General features: G+C 50.0%; 1 protein-coding gene across 1 annotated transcript in view; it reads left to right on the forward strand.

Moving 5' to 3' along the window:
• The first annotated feature begins 10797 nt into the window (after positions 1–10797).
• The window catches only part of GRHL3 (grainyhead like transcription factor 3), a 33372-nt gene continuing 27448 nt past the window's right edge, over positions 10798–16721 (forward strand). Inside the window, exon 1 of the mRNA XM_024554811.3 lies at positions 10798–11026. Coding sequence (XP_024410579.3) covers positions 11010–11026 — 17 coding nt within the window. The 5' untranslated portion in view covers positions 10798–11009. The remainder of the gene's footprint in view (positions 11027–16721) is intronic.

Below are 16721 nucleotides of genomic sequence, written 5' to 3' on the forward strand. Positions count from 1 at the left end.
TGCAGAATTGCTACAGAAACGTTATCTTCAAAACTGGCCGCATCTGGACCCTGCAATTGCTGGATAGAGGGCAAAGGAGGGAAAAGTTCATGGCCACTGGACATGACAGTGACTGGGAGACAGGGTCCCCCTTCACACTCTTACCCCCAAGCTGGCTGGCCTCTTTCCTACAGACAGAGGCATGAAGACCACTGAGCTCTGCCCCCTTTGCAAATGGCTCCAACAAGCCGCCTTTCCCTGCTGTGTTTCAGTTCCCCCAGCTGTCAAAGGACCAGAGATGATCAGAGGGGTCTTCCAGAAAACAGAGTCTGAGCTTTCGCGGAAGGTGGGCAGATCTGTGTCTCCTTATAGTCTGGGCAGAGCTTCCTCAACAAGGCTTGGTTTGCACATGAAGTCATGGCTGCAGCTGATGTTCTGGAACAACCTGGGCCCTGGGTTCAAGCCCTACCCCTTCCCTTGAGAAAATCACTTTTCTGAGCCTCAGTCTTCCCACCTAAAAAATGAAAATCATATTTTCCCCCATGGGAAATATGGGGGGAATATTTTAATATTCTTTTTATTTTATTTTAAAATAATATTTTTATTATTTTTAATAAAAATAATTTGGAATAATAAATTAATGGGTATAAAATATTTGGCACAGTTTGGACACTATGAGCTTGATAAAAGCTGCCTGTGTTTGTCAGTTACCACCAAGAAATTCCGCTAAAACCCTCTGTCTCTGTAAAGGAAAATGTGTTACATTAAAATGGTTAAGTGATGTTTCACTGTGGGAGGGAGGGGTAAAAACTGGTAGAACTAGTTGAAACCAATTCTTTTTTATTTTCTGTAAGCTCCACCTATATTACCCCCCATAACTCAGTGGGACTCTGCCTAAACAGAGACTCTTATGGGGGAAAATTCTCATTCTTAGGGACGCTGGCTGCTGCACCTCCTCGGGCCTCCTTCATTCCCAGCCTTGGTCTCCTGCTGGGGGTTAGACTGCTAGGTGGGCCACAAAGAGGGGAGGGGTCAGAGGTCACCAGACCAAAAGACAAAAAGTTCTATTGCTCTGGTGGGCCTGTTTTACAACAGATCGGGACACCCTCAGGCCCCAGAAGAAAGAAAGGTCTCTCCCTTGCCGTAAACTAATCCATTCTGGGGAAGTGAAGGGCGACACTTGCCCAAGGCACCGAAGGGGGAGGCCCTGGGTGGGACTGGCTGGTTCTTTGTGCTGTGGGCCTTCCTTCCCCAGGCCTCACTGTGGCTCCAGGGAGCCTCCTGGGGTCTTGAAAACAGTTTGTGTGGTTGGGAGGTTCTCCCCCGAGGCCGCAGGTTGGGGCGGCTTTCGGAAGGTGGCATCCAGGCCCTGGCGGACAAATGTGATTTTGGCAGACAAAGGCATCTGGTATTAATTCTTTTTTCCTTCTGTTTTCTTTCTTTTTTGGGTGGTACCTTCAAAGTCATACATCTTAGATAGCTGGAAAGAACCTGAGTGACCTTCAAATCTAAACCTTTCATTTCACATTGAAGAAACACAAGGTCAGAGAAGGGAGGTAACTTGCCTCAGGTCAGCACAGCCAGTGAGCAGTAGAGCTGAAACAAACCCTCATCTCCCGACTCTCGGTCCCGTGCTCTCTCCCTCATTGCAGAGCAATGGTACTGGCTACAGCTATGTCCCAGATACTATAGTAGGTACTTCACCTGCATTGAATCCTCACAACCTGTAAAGCAAATACTATTATCCCCATTTTACAGATGGGGAAACAGACTCGGAGAAGCAAATGATAAAGTTCAGGGTCACAGTTAACAAAAAGCTGAGCCAGATTTCAAACCTAGGTCTGTCTAGAAACCTGAAGCTTGGAACACTAAACTGTCTAAGATACACTGAGTCTTTTAAGATGAGGGCCTTAACTTTCAACACCCCAAATCCCCTCACAGGAGTTAGGGAATCCCGGGACCTGGGGACTGAAAGAGAATGAAACAAAAAGCTCCCAAACACGTCCCATTCAGATGGGGCTGTGTCTGAGTCATCACTTAGTCCAAGGGCAGCCAAAGGAGATGACCCAACGTTGGGTCATCAGTCAATTCAGAGGCCACTAGTATTTTTGAAATATGGCCAACCAGCCAAAGCCACCTGCTAAGAGTCAAGTCACTGTCATCTGCCTATCAAGACTCTTAACTTCTTGGAGGCTTCCCCAAGGCCCAGCCGTGGGCAATACTGATCGTGTCTGCTTATGACCTCAACACGCAGAATGGAGCAAATGACTGAGCTTATTGTGAAAGGCGAGAGGGCTGAGGCTCAAGGAAGCATCTCTTTAGGGAGAGCCGTGGAGGCGTGACTCAGATCTGAAGGAGCCTGGGAAGAGAGGAACACTCACGCTTACCTGCCCGCGGAAGCTGCGGAACCCGGTGACTAACCTCCCCCACGAGGCGCATCTGCACTGGGCTGAGCGCCCTGGGTAGCAGGAGCAAAGGAGGAGACAAGGAACTCACTGTTTCACTGGGAAGGCAAGATATGCCCATCCCTAAAGATAACAACAATAGCTGACATTATCTGGCCTTAGTGAATGAGAGAAGCGCTACATGCTTTCCACGTGTTACCTCATTTAATCTTTGCAAAAACCCTACGTGGTAGGAGTTATGCCTACTTTAAAGATGAAAAAACTTAAGTGCAGAAAGACCAAAGGACTTGCCCAAGGTCACACAGGTAGTACATGGTAGAGCCGAGATTTGAACTCAGGTAGTTCGGTCCAGAATTCTAGCTCTCAACTAGAAGTGCTCTGCCCTGTGTGTATGTGTGTGAGTGTGTGAGTGTGTGAGTGTGTGAGTGTAGGGGCAGGTGCTCTGCAGTACAGAGTCCTGCATCACCTGGAGGGCGAGATTAGAGAACTCCCATGGTGTCCTCCGAAAAGAGAATCTCTGACATTTGATGATAAAATGAATTTTGAAGAAATCCAGTTGTAGATAAAGGAGGAAAGGGCTTCCAGAATAGAGGGGTTGATGAAGGTACTCTCGCCAGGCTTCCTTGTGGGCAGAAATATACCTTACTCGTTTCCCTCCGCAGCCTGTGCTTACAGATGCTTGACCAGGACAGTTCCCAAGTTTACTGAACAACTGCTTTTTGAAGAAACATACAGTGGTAGTTCACGGCTCCAGTTTTGGAGCCAAACAGCCTAGGCTCAAATCCCACCTTGACTTGACCAAGTTCTCTAGCCTCTCTAAGCCTCAGTTTCCAGATCTGTAAAATAGAGGAGGTGATTGTGCCTAAATCCTTGGGCGGTTGTAAGAATTGAGGGACACAGGGAGGTGAAGTGCTTGGCACAGAGCCTGGTACACAGTTAAAGGCTCAAAAACGAGAGCTACCTTTATAATTTTTAATGATGAAACAAGTCTCTACATTCATTGCATAAGTGAATGATGCACAAATACAGAGAGCCGGGTCTTCACATGGAGAAGATCCGAGAGCAATTGGAGAATGAGAGGTGGGGGTTATAGAACCAAGCGAACGAACCCCGTCTGCGAGGGAAGGCTGCCCACAGCGTGGCCTGTGTGGGCCGTGGGGGCAGCCTGTCCAGAGCCCAGTCTGAGAGGGTGAGCAGAGGCAAGGGTGCTGCACTGATGGTGACTTTTCCTGAGGGAAGAGCCAGAGGGGCCTGATCCTGGTGCAAGACACGGTTCTTCCAGGCCAGTTTCTACATCCTTCCCCTTCTCATCCCCCACTGCTTAACCACCTGCACCCAAACTTAGAGCCTTAAAAATCGTTCAGGCAGCTCAGCCATGGATTTAGAAAACCCCTCATCGCAGTGTCCAAGGTCCAAGGTGGGGCACTTAACCTCTGACCACATGGCCTCTGCCTTCCTGAGAAGGTGTGGGGCCCAGAGGCCCTAGCAAATCACTCCCCTTCATCCCACGTCCAGTGAGATCAGATCTAAACAAACACCAGGGGCAGTTTGAAGGAAAACTCTTAAGCTTTCCTTAATAGGAAAGGACCTTATGAGTTAACTGTGTCTACCTGAACCTCTCTGAGCTCGGAGCAGGCCCTGCCCAGCCCTACCCCCGCCCAACGACACCCTGCCCCACCTCAGCTCACCTAGGAAGGCAGAGCTGCCCCCCCGACGCTCACCCCTCCTGTTTGGCACCGGGGCACCAGGACCCCATCTACCCGAGCCAGGCATTGGGCATTTCTCCTCTGTATACAGTTCCTCAAGGAGACCCTCATTCGAGCCCTCCAAGCCCCTAGTTCAACCACTTCAGGTAGATTGGGGGGGTACATTTTTAGCGCTGTTTGCCACGGTGGTAATGGGGATAAGCAGGTTTTTCTCAGTGAAGCCCTCTTGTATTTGGAAGTGGGCAGTATTTGTTTACTGGCCCTGTTAAGATGCAGATGGGTGATGGCCTGCAACAGCTGGGTGTTGGGGGGGGGCACTGCTAGGCTCCCAGGAAAGAGTGGTCCTCTGGGGCTGAGCCTGCTGGATTCTGTTTGGTCCAGCGGGCGCTCTCCTTCTGGGGCTGAGGCTGCATCCTTCCTGGCAGTCCCCTCCCTGGCTGCTTCCTGTTCTGGCTGGTTCCTGGCGACAGAGAAAGACCTCGGACAGCACTCTGGCTGCCTGCACTGTCCCAGCTCAGAGATAAACCTTCTCTGACTTGTTACTTTTTAATAACTGTAAACAGTTTCTTTTTTCCTAGTAACAGAAGAAATCATGTCCACAGACAAGCTAAAAGAATAAAATGTAAATCACCCCTGACCCCATTACCCATGACATTCTGATGTGTATCTTTCCTGTGTTTTCTCTATTCACATAAATGGGTTTTAAAAATAAGAATGGACCAATTTACTAAAGGTAAGTGAAAAACTTAAAGGTAGGACATCACACCCAGGTTCAAGATCCAGCTCAGAGACTCCCCAGAAGTAATCTTGGGTAGACTGTTTCACTTCTGAGCCTCACTTGTCTCCTGTGTAAAGTATGGAATTAGTACTTCCGTTACAGGGTTGCGAGGACTAGATGGGAGTCAACACCAAGCCCAGGCCTCCCACACAGTGAGGGCTCCTGCGTGCTGCCAACTGTGCTGTAAGCTCAGGAAGCAACTTCCATGGCACTAAGGGGCCTTGTGCAGCACCCTTTTAAACTGGGGCTCAGGGTGCAGCTGCATTCAGTATCTTAATTTTTCTCGCTGATCCTCTGTTGAAGGGTATTTATACTCATTCTAATTTTTCAGGATTATAAACAGTGCTCTGATGCGTATCCTTGCTGATAACTCTTTGCTCACGGAGATTATTTGCTTCGACTAAATTCCTGTGAGTGAAATCGCTAGATCAAAGGGTGAGCTCACATCCGAGGCCGAAGTTTGGACTGACTCACACTCCCTCTAGCAAGGAGAGAGGTTTCCCTTCACCTGTGCCAGCACTGGGGCTGAGCATCCTCTTTCATCCTTATCGTCTTGATTAAAAAATAATAAAAAATAACTGCTTGTTCGTTTCCAGGATATTGGGAGACTCTGGGTTTTTTTAAAGGGAGCTTTTGGAATGACTTTAGACCCCATGATCCCTCCTGTCCAAGGAACGTCTGGGAGGAATGTAGGTGGTGCTGTTGGCAGAACTGTGATAAAAATCTAAAGTACAGAATGTAAAAGGGCCTGGAGACTGCTCAATCCTTCCCCTGACCCTCCACAAGCCCAGCTTCCAGGTCCTTCCACGCCTTCACATTAGGGCCATATTCTCTATGCAGGGTGTGTGGCCTCTCCCTCCACTTAACTCCACTGACAGGGTAGAGGTTATGACGAAGTATTTGCAGAGCTTTAGGTGTGCACCCAGGACGGTACTTCTGGGACCCAAAGGGACCCATAATGGAATCAGGGATGATGCTTGACCCAAAATCTGAGGTTCCAATCCAAACCCCTTTGCTTCAGTAGGGGTGCTTTCTCTGAACCTGTTTATCTACCACACGGGGCCAATACACGCTCTCCCTTCCCCGCCCCTGGCTTTCTCAGAGGAGATAAGCTCAGGAAGACACTTGGTAAACTGAAAAGAGCTTTACACACAGAAGGGGCTATTTTTAAGGGAGACCCAGCGCTGCGAGCTGTGAACGAAGCTGTGCATTGAGGCTGGAAACAGGTGGTGGCAGAGCAGCCCTACGCTAGGTGCTCGCCTGTAACGCCAGCTACCTTTTACTGTGCTCCTGCTGTTTGCCGTTGGCTTTCCACTGAGATCTTATTTAATGTAATCCTCAGATCAACCCCCTGAGGTATGACGGGAAGCCTGCTGAAACTTACAGAACCGAGTCACTGGGCCAAATGTGTATATAAGAGGGAGAGTAAGAATTTAAACTACCACTAGGAGGTCTTCCCTGGGGGTGGGGTGGGATAGAGGCAACAGCTGACTTTCCTATAATGTCAATTCCCTCGTGTAATATACACACTCCCCCATTTTTTCATTCATTCAACATGTATTTATTGAAAACTTACTATGTTGAGAGCTGGGACAAGTGCCACGTGTAATTGATTTTTCCTTGTGTAGTTTCCGTATTCTGGAAGTACACAAATCCCTCCTACCTTACAAATACTATCAACAGCCTATCTACTTTTCTTCTTTTCTCTTCCTTCCCTCTTTCCTTCCACCTACCCATCTACCCCAGGCTTTGTTCCGAAAAGGAGTGCAGGAATCTTAAAGAACTACTTCCATGGCTTTGCGGTGAGGCATACCTTGGTTTGATTCTATCTCTGTCTCTAAGGAGAGAGCCAGCGGACCAGGCGCCTCACCTCTCTGAGTCTGTTTCTCTTCTGTGGAACGCACATGATTATGACAACTCCTTGATAAGACTCAAGAGAATTCCACAACACGCACCTAGAGCACTCCTAACTGTGCCCGGCACACACTAAGGACACTGCGTTATCTCCTTTCATCCACGTAACAATCATTTCACCAAGGAGGGACTTAGGTGCGAGGAAGCGAAGTTGCCTGTCCAAGGTCTTGGTCAACTCCAGAGCTTACATCCTTTAGTAGCTTGGCCGATTCTCCAGCGGCCAATTCCATCTGGGTGGATAATGTGACCCTATTTTACAGGGAGGAATGAGACAAAATATCTAAAGCAAATATCATAAAATGCTCAATAGCTGATCACTTTAATTAGGTCAAGATCAGATCTGATTCCTGAACGCACTGCGTAGAGCCCGCAGGTTGGGCAACGCACTTCGCAGGGAAGCTCCGAGCCGGGATTTTGAATCTTTGCTGTCTTCACCTGCACCTTCGCTCCAGGAAAAACAGGGACGCACTGACCTCTTAGTCAATGGACATTTATTTTGGTTAATGACATTTAAACTGGTATTTTTATATAGAATTCCTCATTACAAAAGCAACGGAAGATTAATGCAGAAAACTTGGCTGGGGAGGGGCGATAGACAAAAATTTAAATTCTGTTGTTTTGGAACCTCCAGAGAAGCACCATTGACATTTGGGTAGTTGTCCTTTCAATATTTTCATAGAGGTCAATGGATTTTCATTTTTTGGTAACCATGAAGTCCTAAAGTGTTAGAAAAGGAAGGGCTGTTAGCAAGGCCATCACGCCCAAGTGTGCAAGTCCCGCACGACCAGCGGTGCTGTGACGGTGCCGTACACAGCCTTCACACACAGACAGAGCAGCCCTGGCCCTTGGCATTTACTTGACTTAGTGGTCCTGACCTTTACTCCTCCCCACGCTAAGGGTATCACAAACTTTTTGAACGGTGTCTCTTGGGCAGCCGTAATCCGGGAAAGAGGAGGGAGAGATGAAGGACTGGGCCATCCTTCAGGGGAGCAGGAGGAGTACTGTCAGGAGGAAGAACATTTCTTTTCCAGAAGTAATCTGAAAAGAAAGCCTAGGCAATTTAATATGCAACTGCACCCTCACGGTTATTCATTAATCTTGTCTTACACAGAGGGAAACCGAAGCTCCGGGAGAAGGGATTCACCCAGTCACACAGCTAGTAAGTGGCCAGCGATCAGGCAGAACTTCAATCCAGGACAATCCCTAATTCAGTCCAGTCCTACAAGAACGGAAGCAGAAAGATGTGGGTTCAAATCTCAACTCTTTCACTTATTAACTTCTGACATTTAACAAATCATCAATCCCTCTGAGTCTCAGTTTCTTCATCTGTAAAATGAGGCAACAGCTTCCTTATTAGGTTTAAACGAGAATAAAATAAGGAGAAAAGCTTTCCTAAAAACTATTAAGTGCTGTGTGTCAGGCACTGCACAATGTAACGCATATACGTTATCTCATTTAATCCTCGCGATGACCCTCCAAGGGGGACAGGACTTTCAAATCCGGTTTCACAGGTGAGGAGACCGAGGCTCAGGAAGACTGTCTGCCCAGCGGCACGTAGCAGTGAGTGGATGAGGCGGGACCTGCACCCAGGTCTGTCGGTTTCAGAGCGATACTATCAGACAACACGGTAACTTTCAGCACAGTGCTTATGGAATACAAACACAAAACAAACAGTAGCCATCATTGTTTACTGTGACTGTTGTGAATGTAATGATTATGTCACATGTGATTGGCTGGTCTCTGATTTCAGTCTCCTTGGCCAAGAATCCAAGAACTGGGCCCATCCAAGAAGGGGAAGAGATGCCAACCCAGCCGAGCCCTATACTAGACCACGCCATCCCATCCAGGGCGCCTTCTGGAGCATCCCTGTGTGTGGAGACACAGAAACCCTCTGCCCCGTGGTTTGGGCCTCTGCTGATCTCTGCAGATGGGTGCAGGCGATTAAAGAGGCAAGATTCAGAGGGAGAGGGAGAGGACCCATTTCAAAAAGCCCAGCGAGCACAGACACGCCACCTAAATCCCAGCCTCCACCTGAGCCCAGCCAGCATGAGTCACCCCACAGCCCTTACCTGTGAATTGCAACACAGCTGACAGAAACTCCAGGCCTTCCAGGAGGTGGGCAGACAGGCGCACAGACAAGTGTGCCATCGTTTGGGCTGCCGTAAGCTTTGCAGGTGCCTCTGTGAAGTGGTTGGACACCCGGACTCTGCTCTCCGGTCACGTCCCAGCTTTAGCTCTACCACCCCCAGGTCTGCGGCGTGAGTAACTTACTTAAGCACTTTGTACTTCAGTCTCCTCATCTCTCAAACAAGGATAATAAAAGTGCCTACCTCAAAGGGTTGTTGCAAGGATTAAATGAGACAATATATGTACAGGTTTAGCACAGTGTGCCATACTGAGCACCTACTGTGTGCCAGACAGTGCAGTAGGCACTGGCGATTCAGCAGGGAACGAGACGGACAAGGTCCCCACTCTCATGGAGCGCACATTCCAGAAGAGAAGACAGACAGTAGATAATTAGAAAACTATCAAAAAGTCCTAAGGGCTTTGCAGAGAACCAACATAAAGTGGTGTGACACTGTGACTGAAGAAGTCTACTTTAATGCGGATGGGTAGAGGGGCCTGCTCTGAGGAGGTGGCTTTATTAGCAATTATCATTGCTATTTACTAATACCTGACAGGCGCATCTAGGCTGCCCCCAACACGGCGCCCAGTTAGGGACCAACCCTTGGCAGTTCCCAAACCTACTTCTCCCTCTCGGTAGGCCTGACTGCACTCCAAGAGGGCTCCTTTGGATTCTGACTTCACCCTGAACACCTCCATCAAATTGGCAGGAGTAACTGAAACCCCGCCTTTCCCTGAGAGAGAAAGGAGTGGGCCAAGGTAAGGCTCCCAGGAAAGCAAAGCAAAGGAATAATTTGCCAAAAGAGAAGGCGGGGGAGGGGGATAAGGAGGAGAGAAAGGGGGAAAAAAGATGCCAAGATCTTTGGCTTAGATTTAATTTCAAATTAATCCTGCTGTAAGCTCTAAAAAAAGCTCTAGCATTCTCCTGTTGGTGTTTGTGGATCTTCTGGGTTTACCAGCCTTGTTCTGCACAGAGATGGCTCACGGCAGTCATTCCACAATTACTTAGTCTAACAGGCGTCTGATTTCTCCCGTTCCCAATGCGGAAGGCAGCACGCATTCAGGGTTTGTGAAATGCCCAGCCTGCTAGGCTCTGGAGGCGGCTGGCCGACCGACTTTTCCACCCTTCCCGTGCTGGCCAGAGGTATGTGGTTTGCTTGCATCTCGTTCAGATCTGTATCACACCAAATAAAAGGTCGCCTCCCACCCTGCTCCCCCACCCCGTGCCACCAACACACGCACACACCCCACACTGTAAACTCCCCCAGAGCAGCGATCCTGTCATTCTGGCCTCTGTCTTCTCAGAACCCAGAGTAGGGCAAGGCACCCAACAGGTGCTCAGTGAGTGCTGAATTGAGGCCACGGAGTGCAGCTCGAAGGCACAGCCAGACTTGGAGCAAGGTGGCTAAGATTTGGATCTGGGCTCTGGCACTCACCAGCCTATGCCCTTGGGCAAGTCACTTTACCTCTCTGGCCTCCATTTTCTCACCTACAAAGGTGATAATAATCTGAAAAAAAAAAAAAAAAGAAAGGGAACTTATCCAGAGACCCACCAAGGAGATCTCCCCTTTCCTTTGAGAATTCCTCAGTGGCTGTGAAGTATGATGCTGGGTAGAGGAGGGGGCAAAAGAATTGGGGGGGGGCTGTTCCTGAGTATCAGGAATACTAACTAGACACAGGAACTGAGATTTCCTTTAGCCAAGTTTCTGTTTGTCCTTGTACTTTTCCTCTAGCTATCTTCTTTCCAACATTTTTTTCCTCCCTCTCTCCTCCCTCATCTCCACCCCCCACCCCCTCACCAAGGAAGGAATTGGCCAGCTCCACCCAGCCGGCCCCCGTGGCTCCACCCCCAGCTCAGCAGGGCAAGAGTTAACAGCTGCACCTGTTGAGGTATACCTGCTGTCGCCGGCACCTGTACCTGTAGCCAATCAGCACCAGCGCTGCCAGGAACCTACCTGTCAGCAAAATCCCGACACTCAAACCTCAACATAAATCAAACACTTCCCTGGGCAGGGAATGTCTGTGTCAGGCAAGAAATAGAGACGAGAGCAGTCAGCAGAGTCCCGGTGCCGGTGCCTGTCGTCGGAGCCTGGAAGCAGGAAGATGTCGAATGAACTTGAGTGAGTAAACATCGGTGGATGCCTGGTGCTCCGAGAGCGTGGTGGCTGGATGGGATTTCCAGAGGGGAAAGAGGAGGGAGGCCGGCGCCAGGATTCACAGAGCAATTTGTAAGGGTAAATGAATGGGCTGACGATCTCACTTTGGCGTGTAGGGGCAAGCACCGTCTCAAGGGAGAGCTGAGTGTTTCCCTGGGAAAATAGGGTTTGTTTTTTTTTTTCTTTCCGTCTCTGTTGAGCAGTTTCGAGCTAAGCAGGGAAACACAGGGCTGAAACTGTGAAGGCTTTCGGCACCCCTTTCTGATACTCTGAAGGGGTCTCGGAAATCAGAGACAGCCTCAATTCCACCTCGGCTTTCTACCCTCTTGCCAAAAGAAACTTCTCTGAGGTGATTCTAAGAGCTGTGTTAGGCAGAGTTAGGTTTCTCCAAGGGACTCGTTCGTTGGGTTGGAACAGTCCTGAGTGGGAAGGACACAGTGTGATGGTTAAACATACACACTCTGTAGTCTGCCTGACCTAGGTTCAAATCCAGGCTCTGCTCCTCGTGGGCTGTGGGGTCTTGGGTAAGTCATCCAACTTATCTGAGCTTCATTTTCCTCATCTGGAAAATGGGTACGAGAATGCTTTGTTGGATTCTCAAGAGAGTTAAATATGATAAAGGCTGTAAAATGCTTAGCAAAGCCAGGGTCTGAAGAGGCATTAGATAAAATAAGGGTGATTTTATTCAGGGGCAGTTCTCAGGCTGAGGAAGCTGAGAGGTGGTTTTCAGTGAAGTCATCTCTACTGCCTGTTAGGATTCAGGTGCCTTCCTCCCACATCTGGGATTTAGAATCCCCACTGGGTGATGCTGACCTTCACCAGGACCCCCTGCTTGGGGTCTGGATCTCAGAGAAGGTGGGATCAGGCTGGGATTCTGGGCCGCTTTAGCTAGGCTTCTGAAATACACCCTTTCTGCTACCTTCAGAGGTGAGAGGGCACAGACAAGGTTGGAATGATCTTTTTTCTAGCTACCCCTCCATAGATTGTTTTTAAAACTTGAAGGCCTGAGGGCAGAGCAGTTGGTGGGTCCTGACTGCAGACAGAGCTCCATGACACCAGCTAGCTTTGGGGTTCTCCTGGGTTAGCCAGGTAACTGCGTTCACAGTATAGTCACTAGGTGTCAGATTTCTCCTGAATGAATTCCCTGGAGTTGACAATATGTTGACAACTGGAATTAGAGCAGGGGCACTGGAACCAATACCTGGGTTCAAGCCCCAGCTCCGCCACTACTTAGCTGTGTGACCTTGGGCTAGTCATTTCTGAGTCTCAGTTCCCTCACCTGTAAATTGTGGCCACAATGGTACCTACCTCACAGAGCTGTTGGGGGAATCCAACAACTTTAGAAAAGTGATCAGTTTAAAACCTGGTAAGGGGCAAGCTAATAATACTGTTGGTACTTCATACACAAATAACCAATCAACAAACATTTCTGAACCTCTTGCTATTTTTCCATACTTTGAAAACAAACAAACGAAATTTTTGTTGTGATGTGTCTTTAACCCACTTAGATCTGCTTCTTAAAACTGCAAAGGCTGCAGGCAGAAGCTATTCATTGATGCCCCGTAGGGAGTAAGTGTCCTGAAGCTGGGTTACTCCAACAGAAAGGTTTCCTGCTTTTCTCTTCCTTAATGATTTGAGTTTGAAGTCAGATGGGCTGACAGTTGAGGCTTCTCCATGGGGGGTGGGGTGGGGTGAGGGGTCTTGTGCCTGCAGAGTAATTGCAGGCGACTCTGAAGCCACTACTTAAGAATACAATGACAGAGCCTCAGTGCCTGGGGGCTCAGCTGCCCTAACCCATGTGTGTGTGTCTGTGTGTGTGGTGGGGGCGGGTTCAGGGCATCAAGTGCTTGGTTTGCTGCTGGTGCTGCTGCAGCCACATTCTTGCTGCCTCATTCTCCTAAAAAGTGTCGCGTTGAAGAGGACTGGTCCTGGAGTCCATCTCGAGCCCGGATAGATAGATGGCAGGACTTGAAGATGACTCTAAATTCTGTCACTTCCCAACTGCAGGATCCTGGTGCATTTGGTTCTCCACCCTGACCCTCCGTTTCCTCCTCTGTCCAATAGGGACTATAAACACCTGCCAGTGGAACAGTGTGGGCCCCTGGGCCCAGGGCAGGAGCTCCATAAACACGAGCCTGATTCCTAGGCCTCTGGTGGAAGGCCCACTTGGAGGGCCGGGTGTGGAAGAGCCTGGAGGCCAGGTCAGTGTCGTCAGACTCAGCTCCAGGCGGCTGCCGGGTGGAGCCCAGGGGCCTTTCATGTGGCCGGGCCCAGCCCGCTGGGGAGCGTCAGCCAGCCTCCAGGCCTCCGCAAGCGATTGCCTCCAGCCCTGGGCCTCCAGCCCTCGGCCTCCAGCGGTTGGCGCTCCGCTGCCCCGGGGCTGGAGCGGGCCGCAGGGCATCATGGGGCCGCGGGCACCGGAAGTCGCTGCCGGAAGTCCTCCTTGGCGGGAAGGCAGCGGGTGCCTGTGTGCCACCCGCTGTCTGGGCTGTTTGGGGGGCTACGGGTCTGGCGGCCTGAGCCCGGGCCGCAGGAGGGGCGCTGTGGGTCCCTTACGGACGCTCTGGGGTTCTACGGGCAGTGGTGCCCAGGGGCCTACTGTGTGCCGGGCGCACCTGCGCCACCTCACCCTACCCCTCAAGGAAATGAGGGTGACGAGATTACGTGAGGAGCACACAGTGTGTCTGCGGAATGGACAGCTGAGTGAGAGGCCCACCAAAATTCCCCTGTGCGATGTCGCCGGCCCGCAGGCTGGGCTCCTGCGACCGAGGGTGCGAGGGGACGCGAGGGCCGTCCCAGTCAGCGACCGACCGCGGCTCGGGCGAGTCTCCACGTGATTCCAGGAGGCTCGGCTCCAGACTGCCCGGAGCGCTGAAAGAGTTAACCAGGAACGCCTCCCCGCTGTGGTTTTGTGGTCGAAACCATGATTGCCAGGAGCAAATTTTTGTCGTGCACAAGGTGTGTTATTAAAAGTCGTATGCTGGTGGTGAATGAAAAGTTAAAAGCCCTCATTAAGCTCGGGCTGTAAAACAGGCGGACTGGGCGGAGAGGCTGAGACAACCCTAACGGCGGTGGGGACCCCGGGCGCGGATCACTCCGGCGGCCTCTGCCACTCCGTGGCCTGCGCCCCAGACTGCCTTCGCCCAGGGAGGGGGCCCGGGTCGGGTGCCTGGAGCCAAGAGGGTCTTCAAGGGGCCACAGAGAGGCCGCAGGGCTGAAGCACAATTCGTATACTCGAAGCTCTACCTTGGTTAAAACAAAAATAACAGTCGAGCATTTATTGAGCGTGGATTCCACACTTGACTCAGTGTCCAGTGCTTTGGCAAATACATCGTCTCCTTCAACCCTCCCCACAATCCACTGAAGGGTGAGGACTGTAAATGCAATTTTGCAAAGAAGAGGCCTTAGGCTTGTCTCGAGCTTGCCCAGGATTTCGTGGAATAGCTGGGATCTTAACTGAGGGGTCCAAGGATGCTGCTCCACGCCGGTGTGCCGCCCCGCTTCCTATGTGCACGGGCATTGAAAAAACGGACGGGCAGATGTGCCAGGCTGTTACGGTGGTGGTCTCTGAGTGCAGGAATACAGGTGAATTCCAGTGTTTCTGTTTGTTTCACATTTTGGACATTGTGTTTTACAAACCCGTGTTACTTTTGAAATGAGAAGGGGAAAGAGGGAATACTTTTTAAAAGAGAAAATTACTGGTTCACCTAAAAACAGTATTCTCAAAATGTGGTCCCTGGACCATCATCATCACCACCACCACCTGGGAACTTGTTCAAAATGCAAGTTCTCAGCCTCGCCCTAGACCAACTGAATCAGAAACTCTGGGGGTAAGACTCAGCAACATGTGTTTTAACAGGCCCTCCGTGTGATTCTGATGCGCGTTCAAGTTTAAGAATCACTGGCCTAGAGGACATGGCAGAGAAGTGGGAGGCAGGAGGTTCCCAGGTCCCCCACTGACCGGCAGTGTAGCTGCTGAGTCAGCAGGCTGAGAACTTCGCTGCAGTGTTTGAGCCCAGCTTTGCGCGCTTATAGACTGGGGGACTTTTCAATGAGCTTCTTAACCGCTGAAAGTGTCAGTTTCAGCAGGTGTGAAATGGCAACAATAATACCACCTCCCAAAAAAGGCACAGTGCCTGACACTATAAAATAACTTTGTTCTTTTCCCTTCCCTTCCCTTCCCTCCCCTCCCGTCTCTGGAATTCAGCTTTCCCGTTTGTAAAATGGAGCAAATTGTGGCTGGCTGCCTCCCTGCCTCTGTATTACTTTTGCCTTCTAAAAGGGTCAGAACGAATGATCTAGTGAAGGTTCGGAAGAAATAATCTTACTGCTAGTTGTTGCTGTTTCACTGGACCTTCCCGTGAGGTCAGCAAAATTGGGAACTTCTGAGGGCAGGGACAGCATGGTATTTGCCTTCGTATCCCAGTACCCAGCGCAGGTCCTGTTACATAGTAACCCTCAGCAAATGTCTGTGGACTGAACCAGTGAGCAAATGAATGAATGAAAAGATGTGGCACCCTGGGTTCATGTCCACTTCTTTCACAACTTTATTGAACAATAAAGGAAAAAAATAGAAAAAACCAAGAGGAGAGTAGAGCATGAAAGAAAAATTCCCATACACAGAATTTTTCAGAGGGAAAGTAATTTTTTGGTATAATTAGAAAATGGCATATAATTAATTTACATACAGCTAAAAGAGTTTGGCTGGAGCCTGACCGCCCTCGACTTGCCCACCTGGACCCAGATGATGAAGCTGGCAGTGCGTGCCCCCCTTATCTGGGAATCTCCAAGCATCAGGTCTCCTGCCATGAGGAAGAGATGCCCCACTTATAGGTGGGAGAAAGTGAGGCTGTGAGTTGTCAGGCACAGTGCTGGGGCTATCCCATAAGGTACTCGTAATAAGAATAATAGTTCACGTTATTATGCGTTGGCACTATGCTGATTATTTACCTGCATTATCTCATTGCATTTTCCAACAGTAATACCTCACAGGGTTGTTGTAAAGATTAAATAAAACAATGACTTAGAAATTGTTGAGCCAGCATCTGGCACTTGGTAGGCCTCAATGAACAGTAGCTATCATAATAATTCCATGAGGTTAGTAGCCTCATCTTCCCCCATTTAACAGGAACCCGCCCCCCCACCCAGGCACAGAGGGGTCAGACTGCACTGTCGCACAGCCAGTGAGTAGCAGAGCTGGAGCCCAGGTCTGCATAGCTCTGCGGCCAGCCCCCAGCCATGAATCGGTACTGCCTTGTTCCAACTGGAATCATTGCAGAGCTATCCCCTGCGCTCCGCCATTTTCTCACTGAAGCCCCCCCACGAGCCCCAGCATGTGACGAGGCACATGTCACAGCCTGTGCCTCCAGAGACCAGATGAGTACCACCTCCCATGGGTATGTACGTATGAGAATGAAAAGGCACAGTGCCTGACACTATAAAATAACTTCGTTATTTTAGTGTGCCAGAGCCCTGGAGCACCCCTGCCATGCCAGGGGGACACCTTGCACGGGGCTGACTGACAGATGAGTCCTTCATGCGCAGCTGTGCCAGGGCCTCCCTGTGGGTAATTAGTGAGTGTGATTGATCACCACTGATGAGGCTGGGTGGCTCACACAGGGTTTGGCAAGTCATCGGGTGTATCTGGGTGTCGACGCCC

The sequence above is a fragment of the Desmodus rotundus genome, chromosome 3 (genome assembly GCF_022682495.2).
Source record: "Desmodus rotundus isolate HL8 chromosome 3, HLdesRot8A.1, whole genome shotgun sequence".
NCBI lineage: Eukaryota > Metazoa > Chordata > Mammalia > Chiroptera > Phyllostomidae > Desmodus > Desmodus rotundus.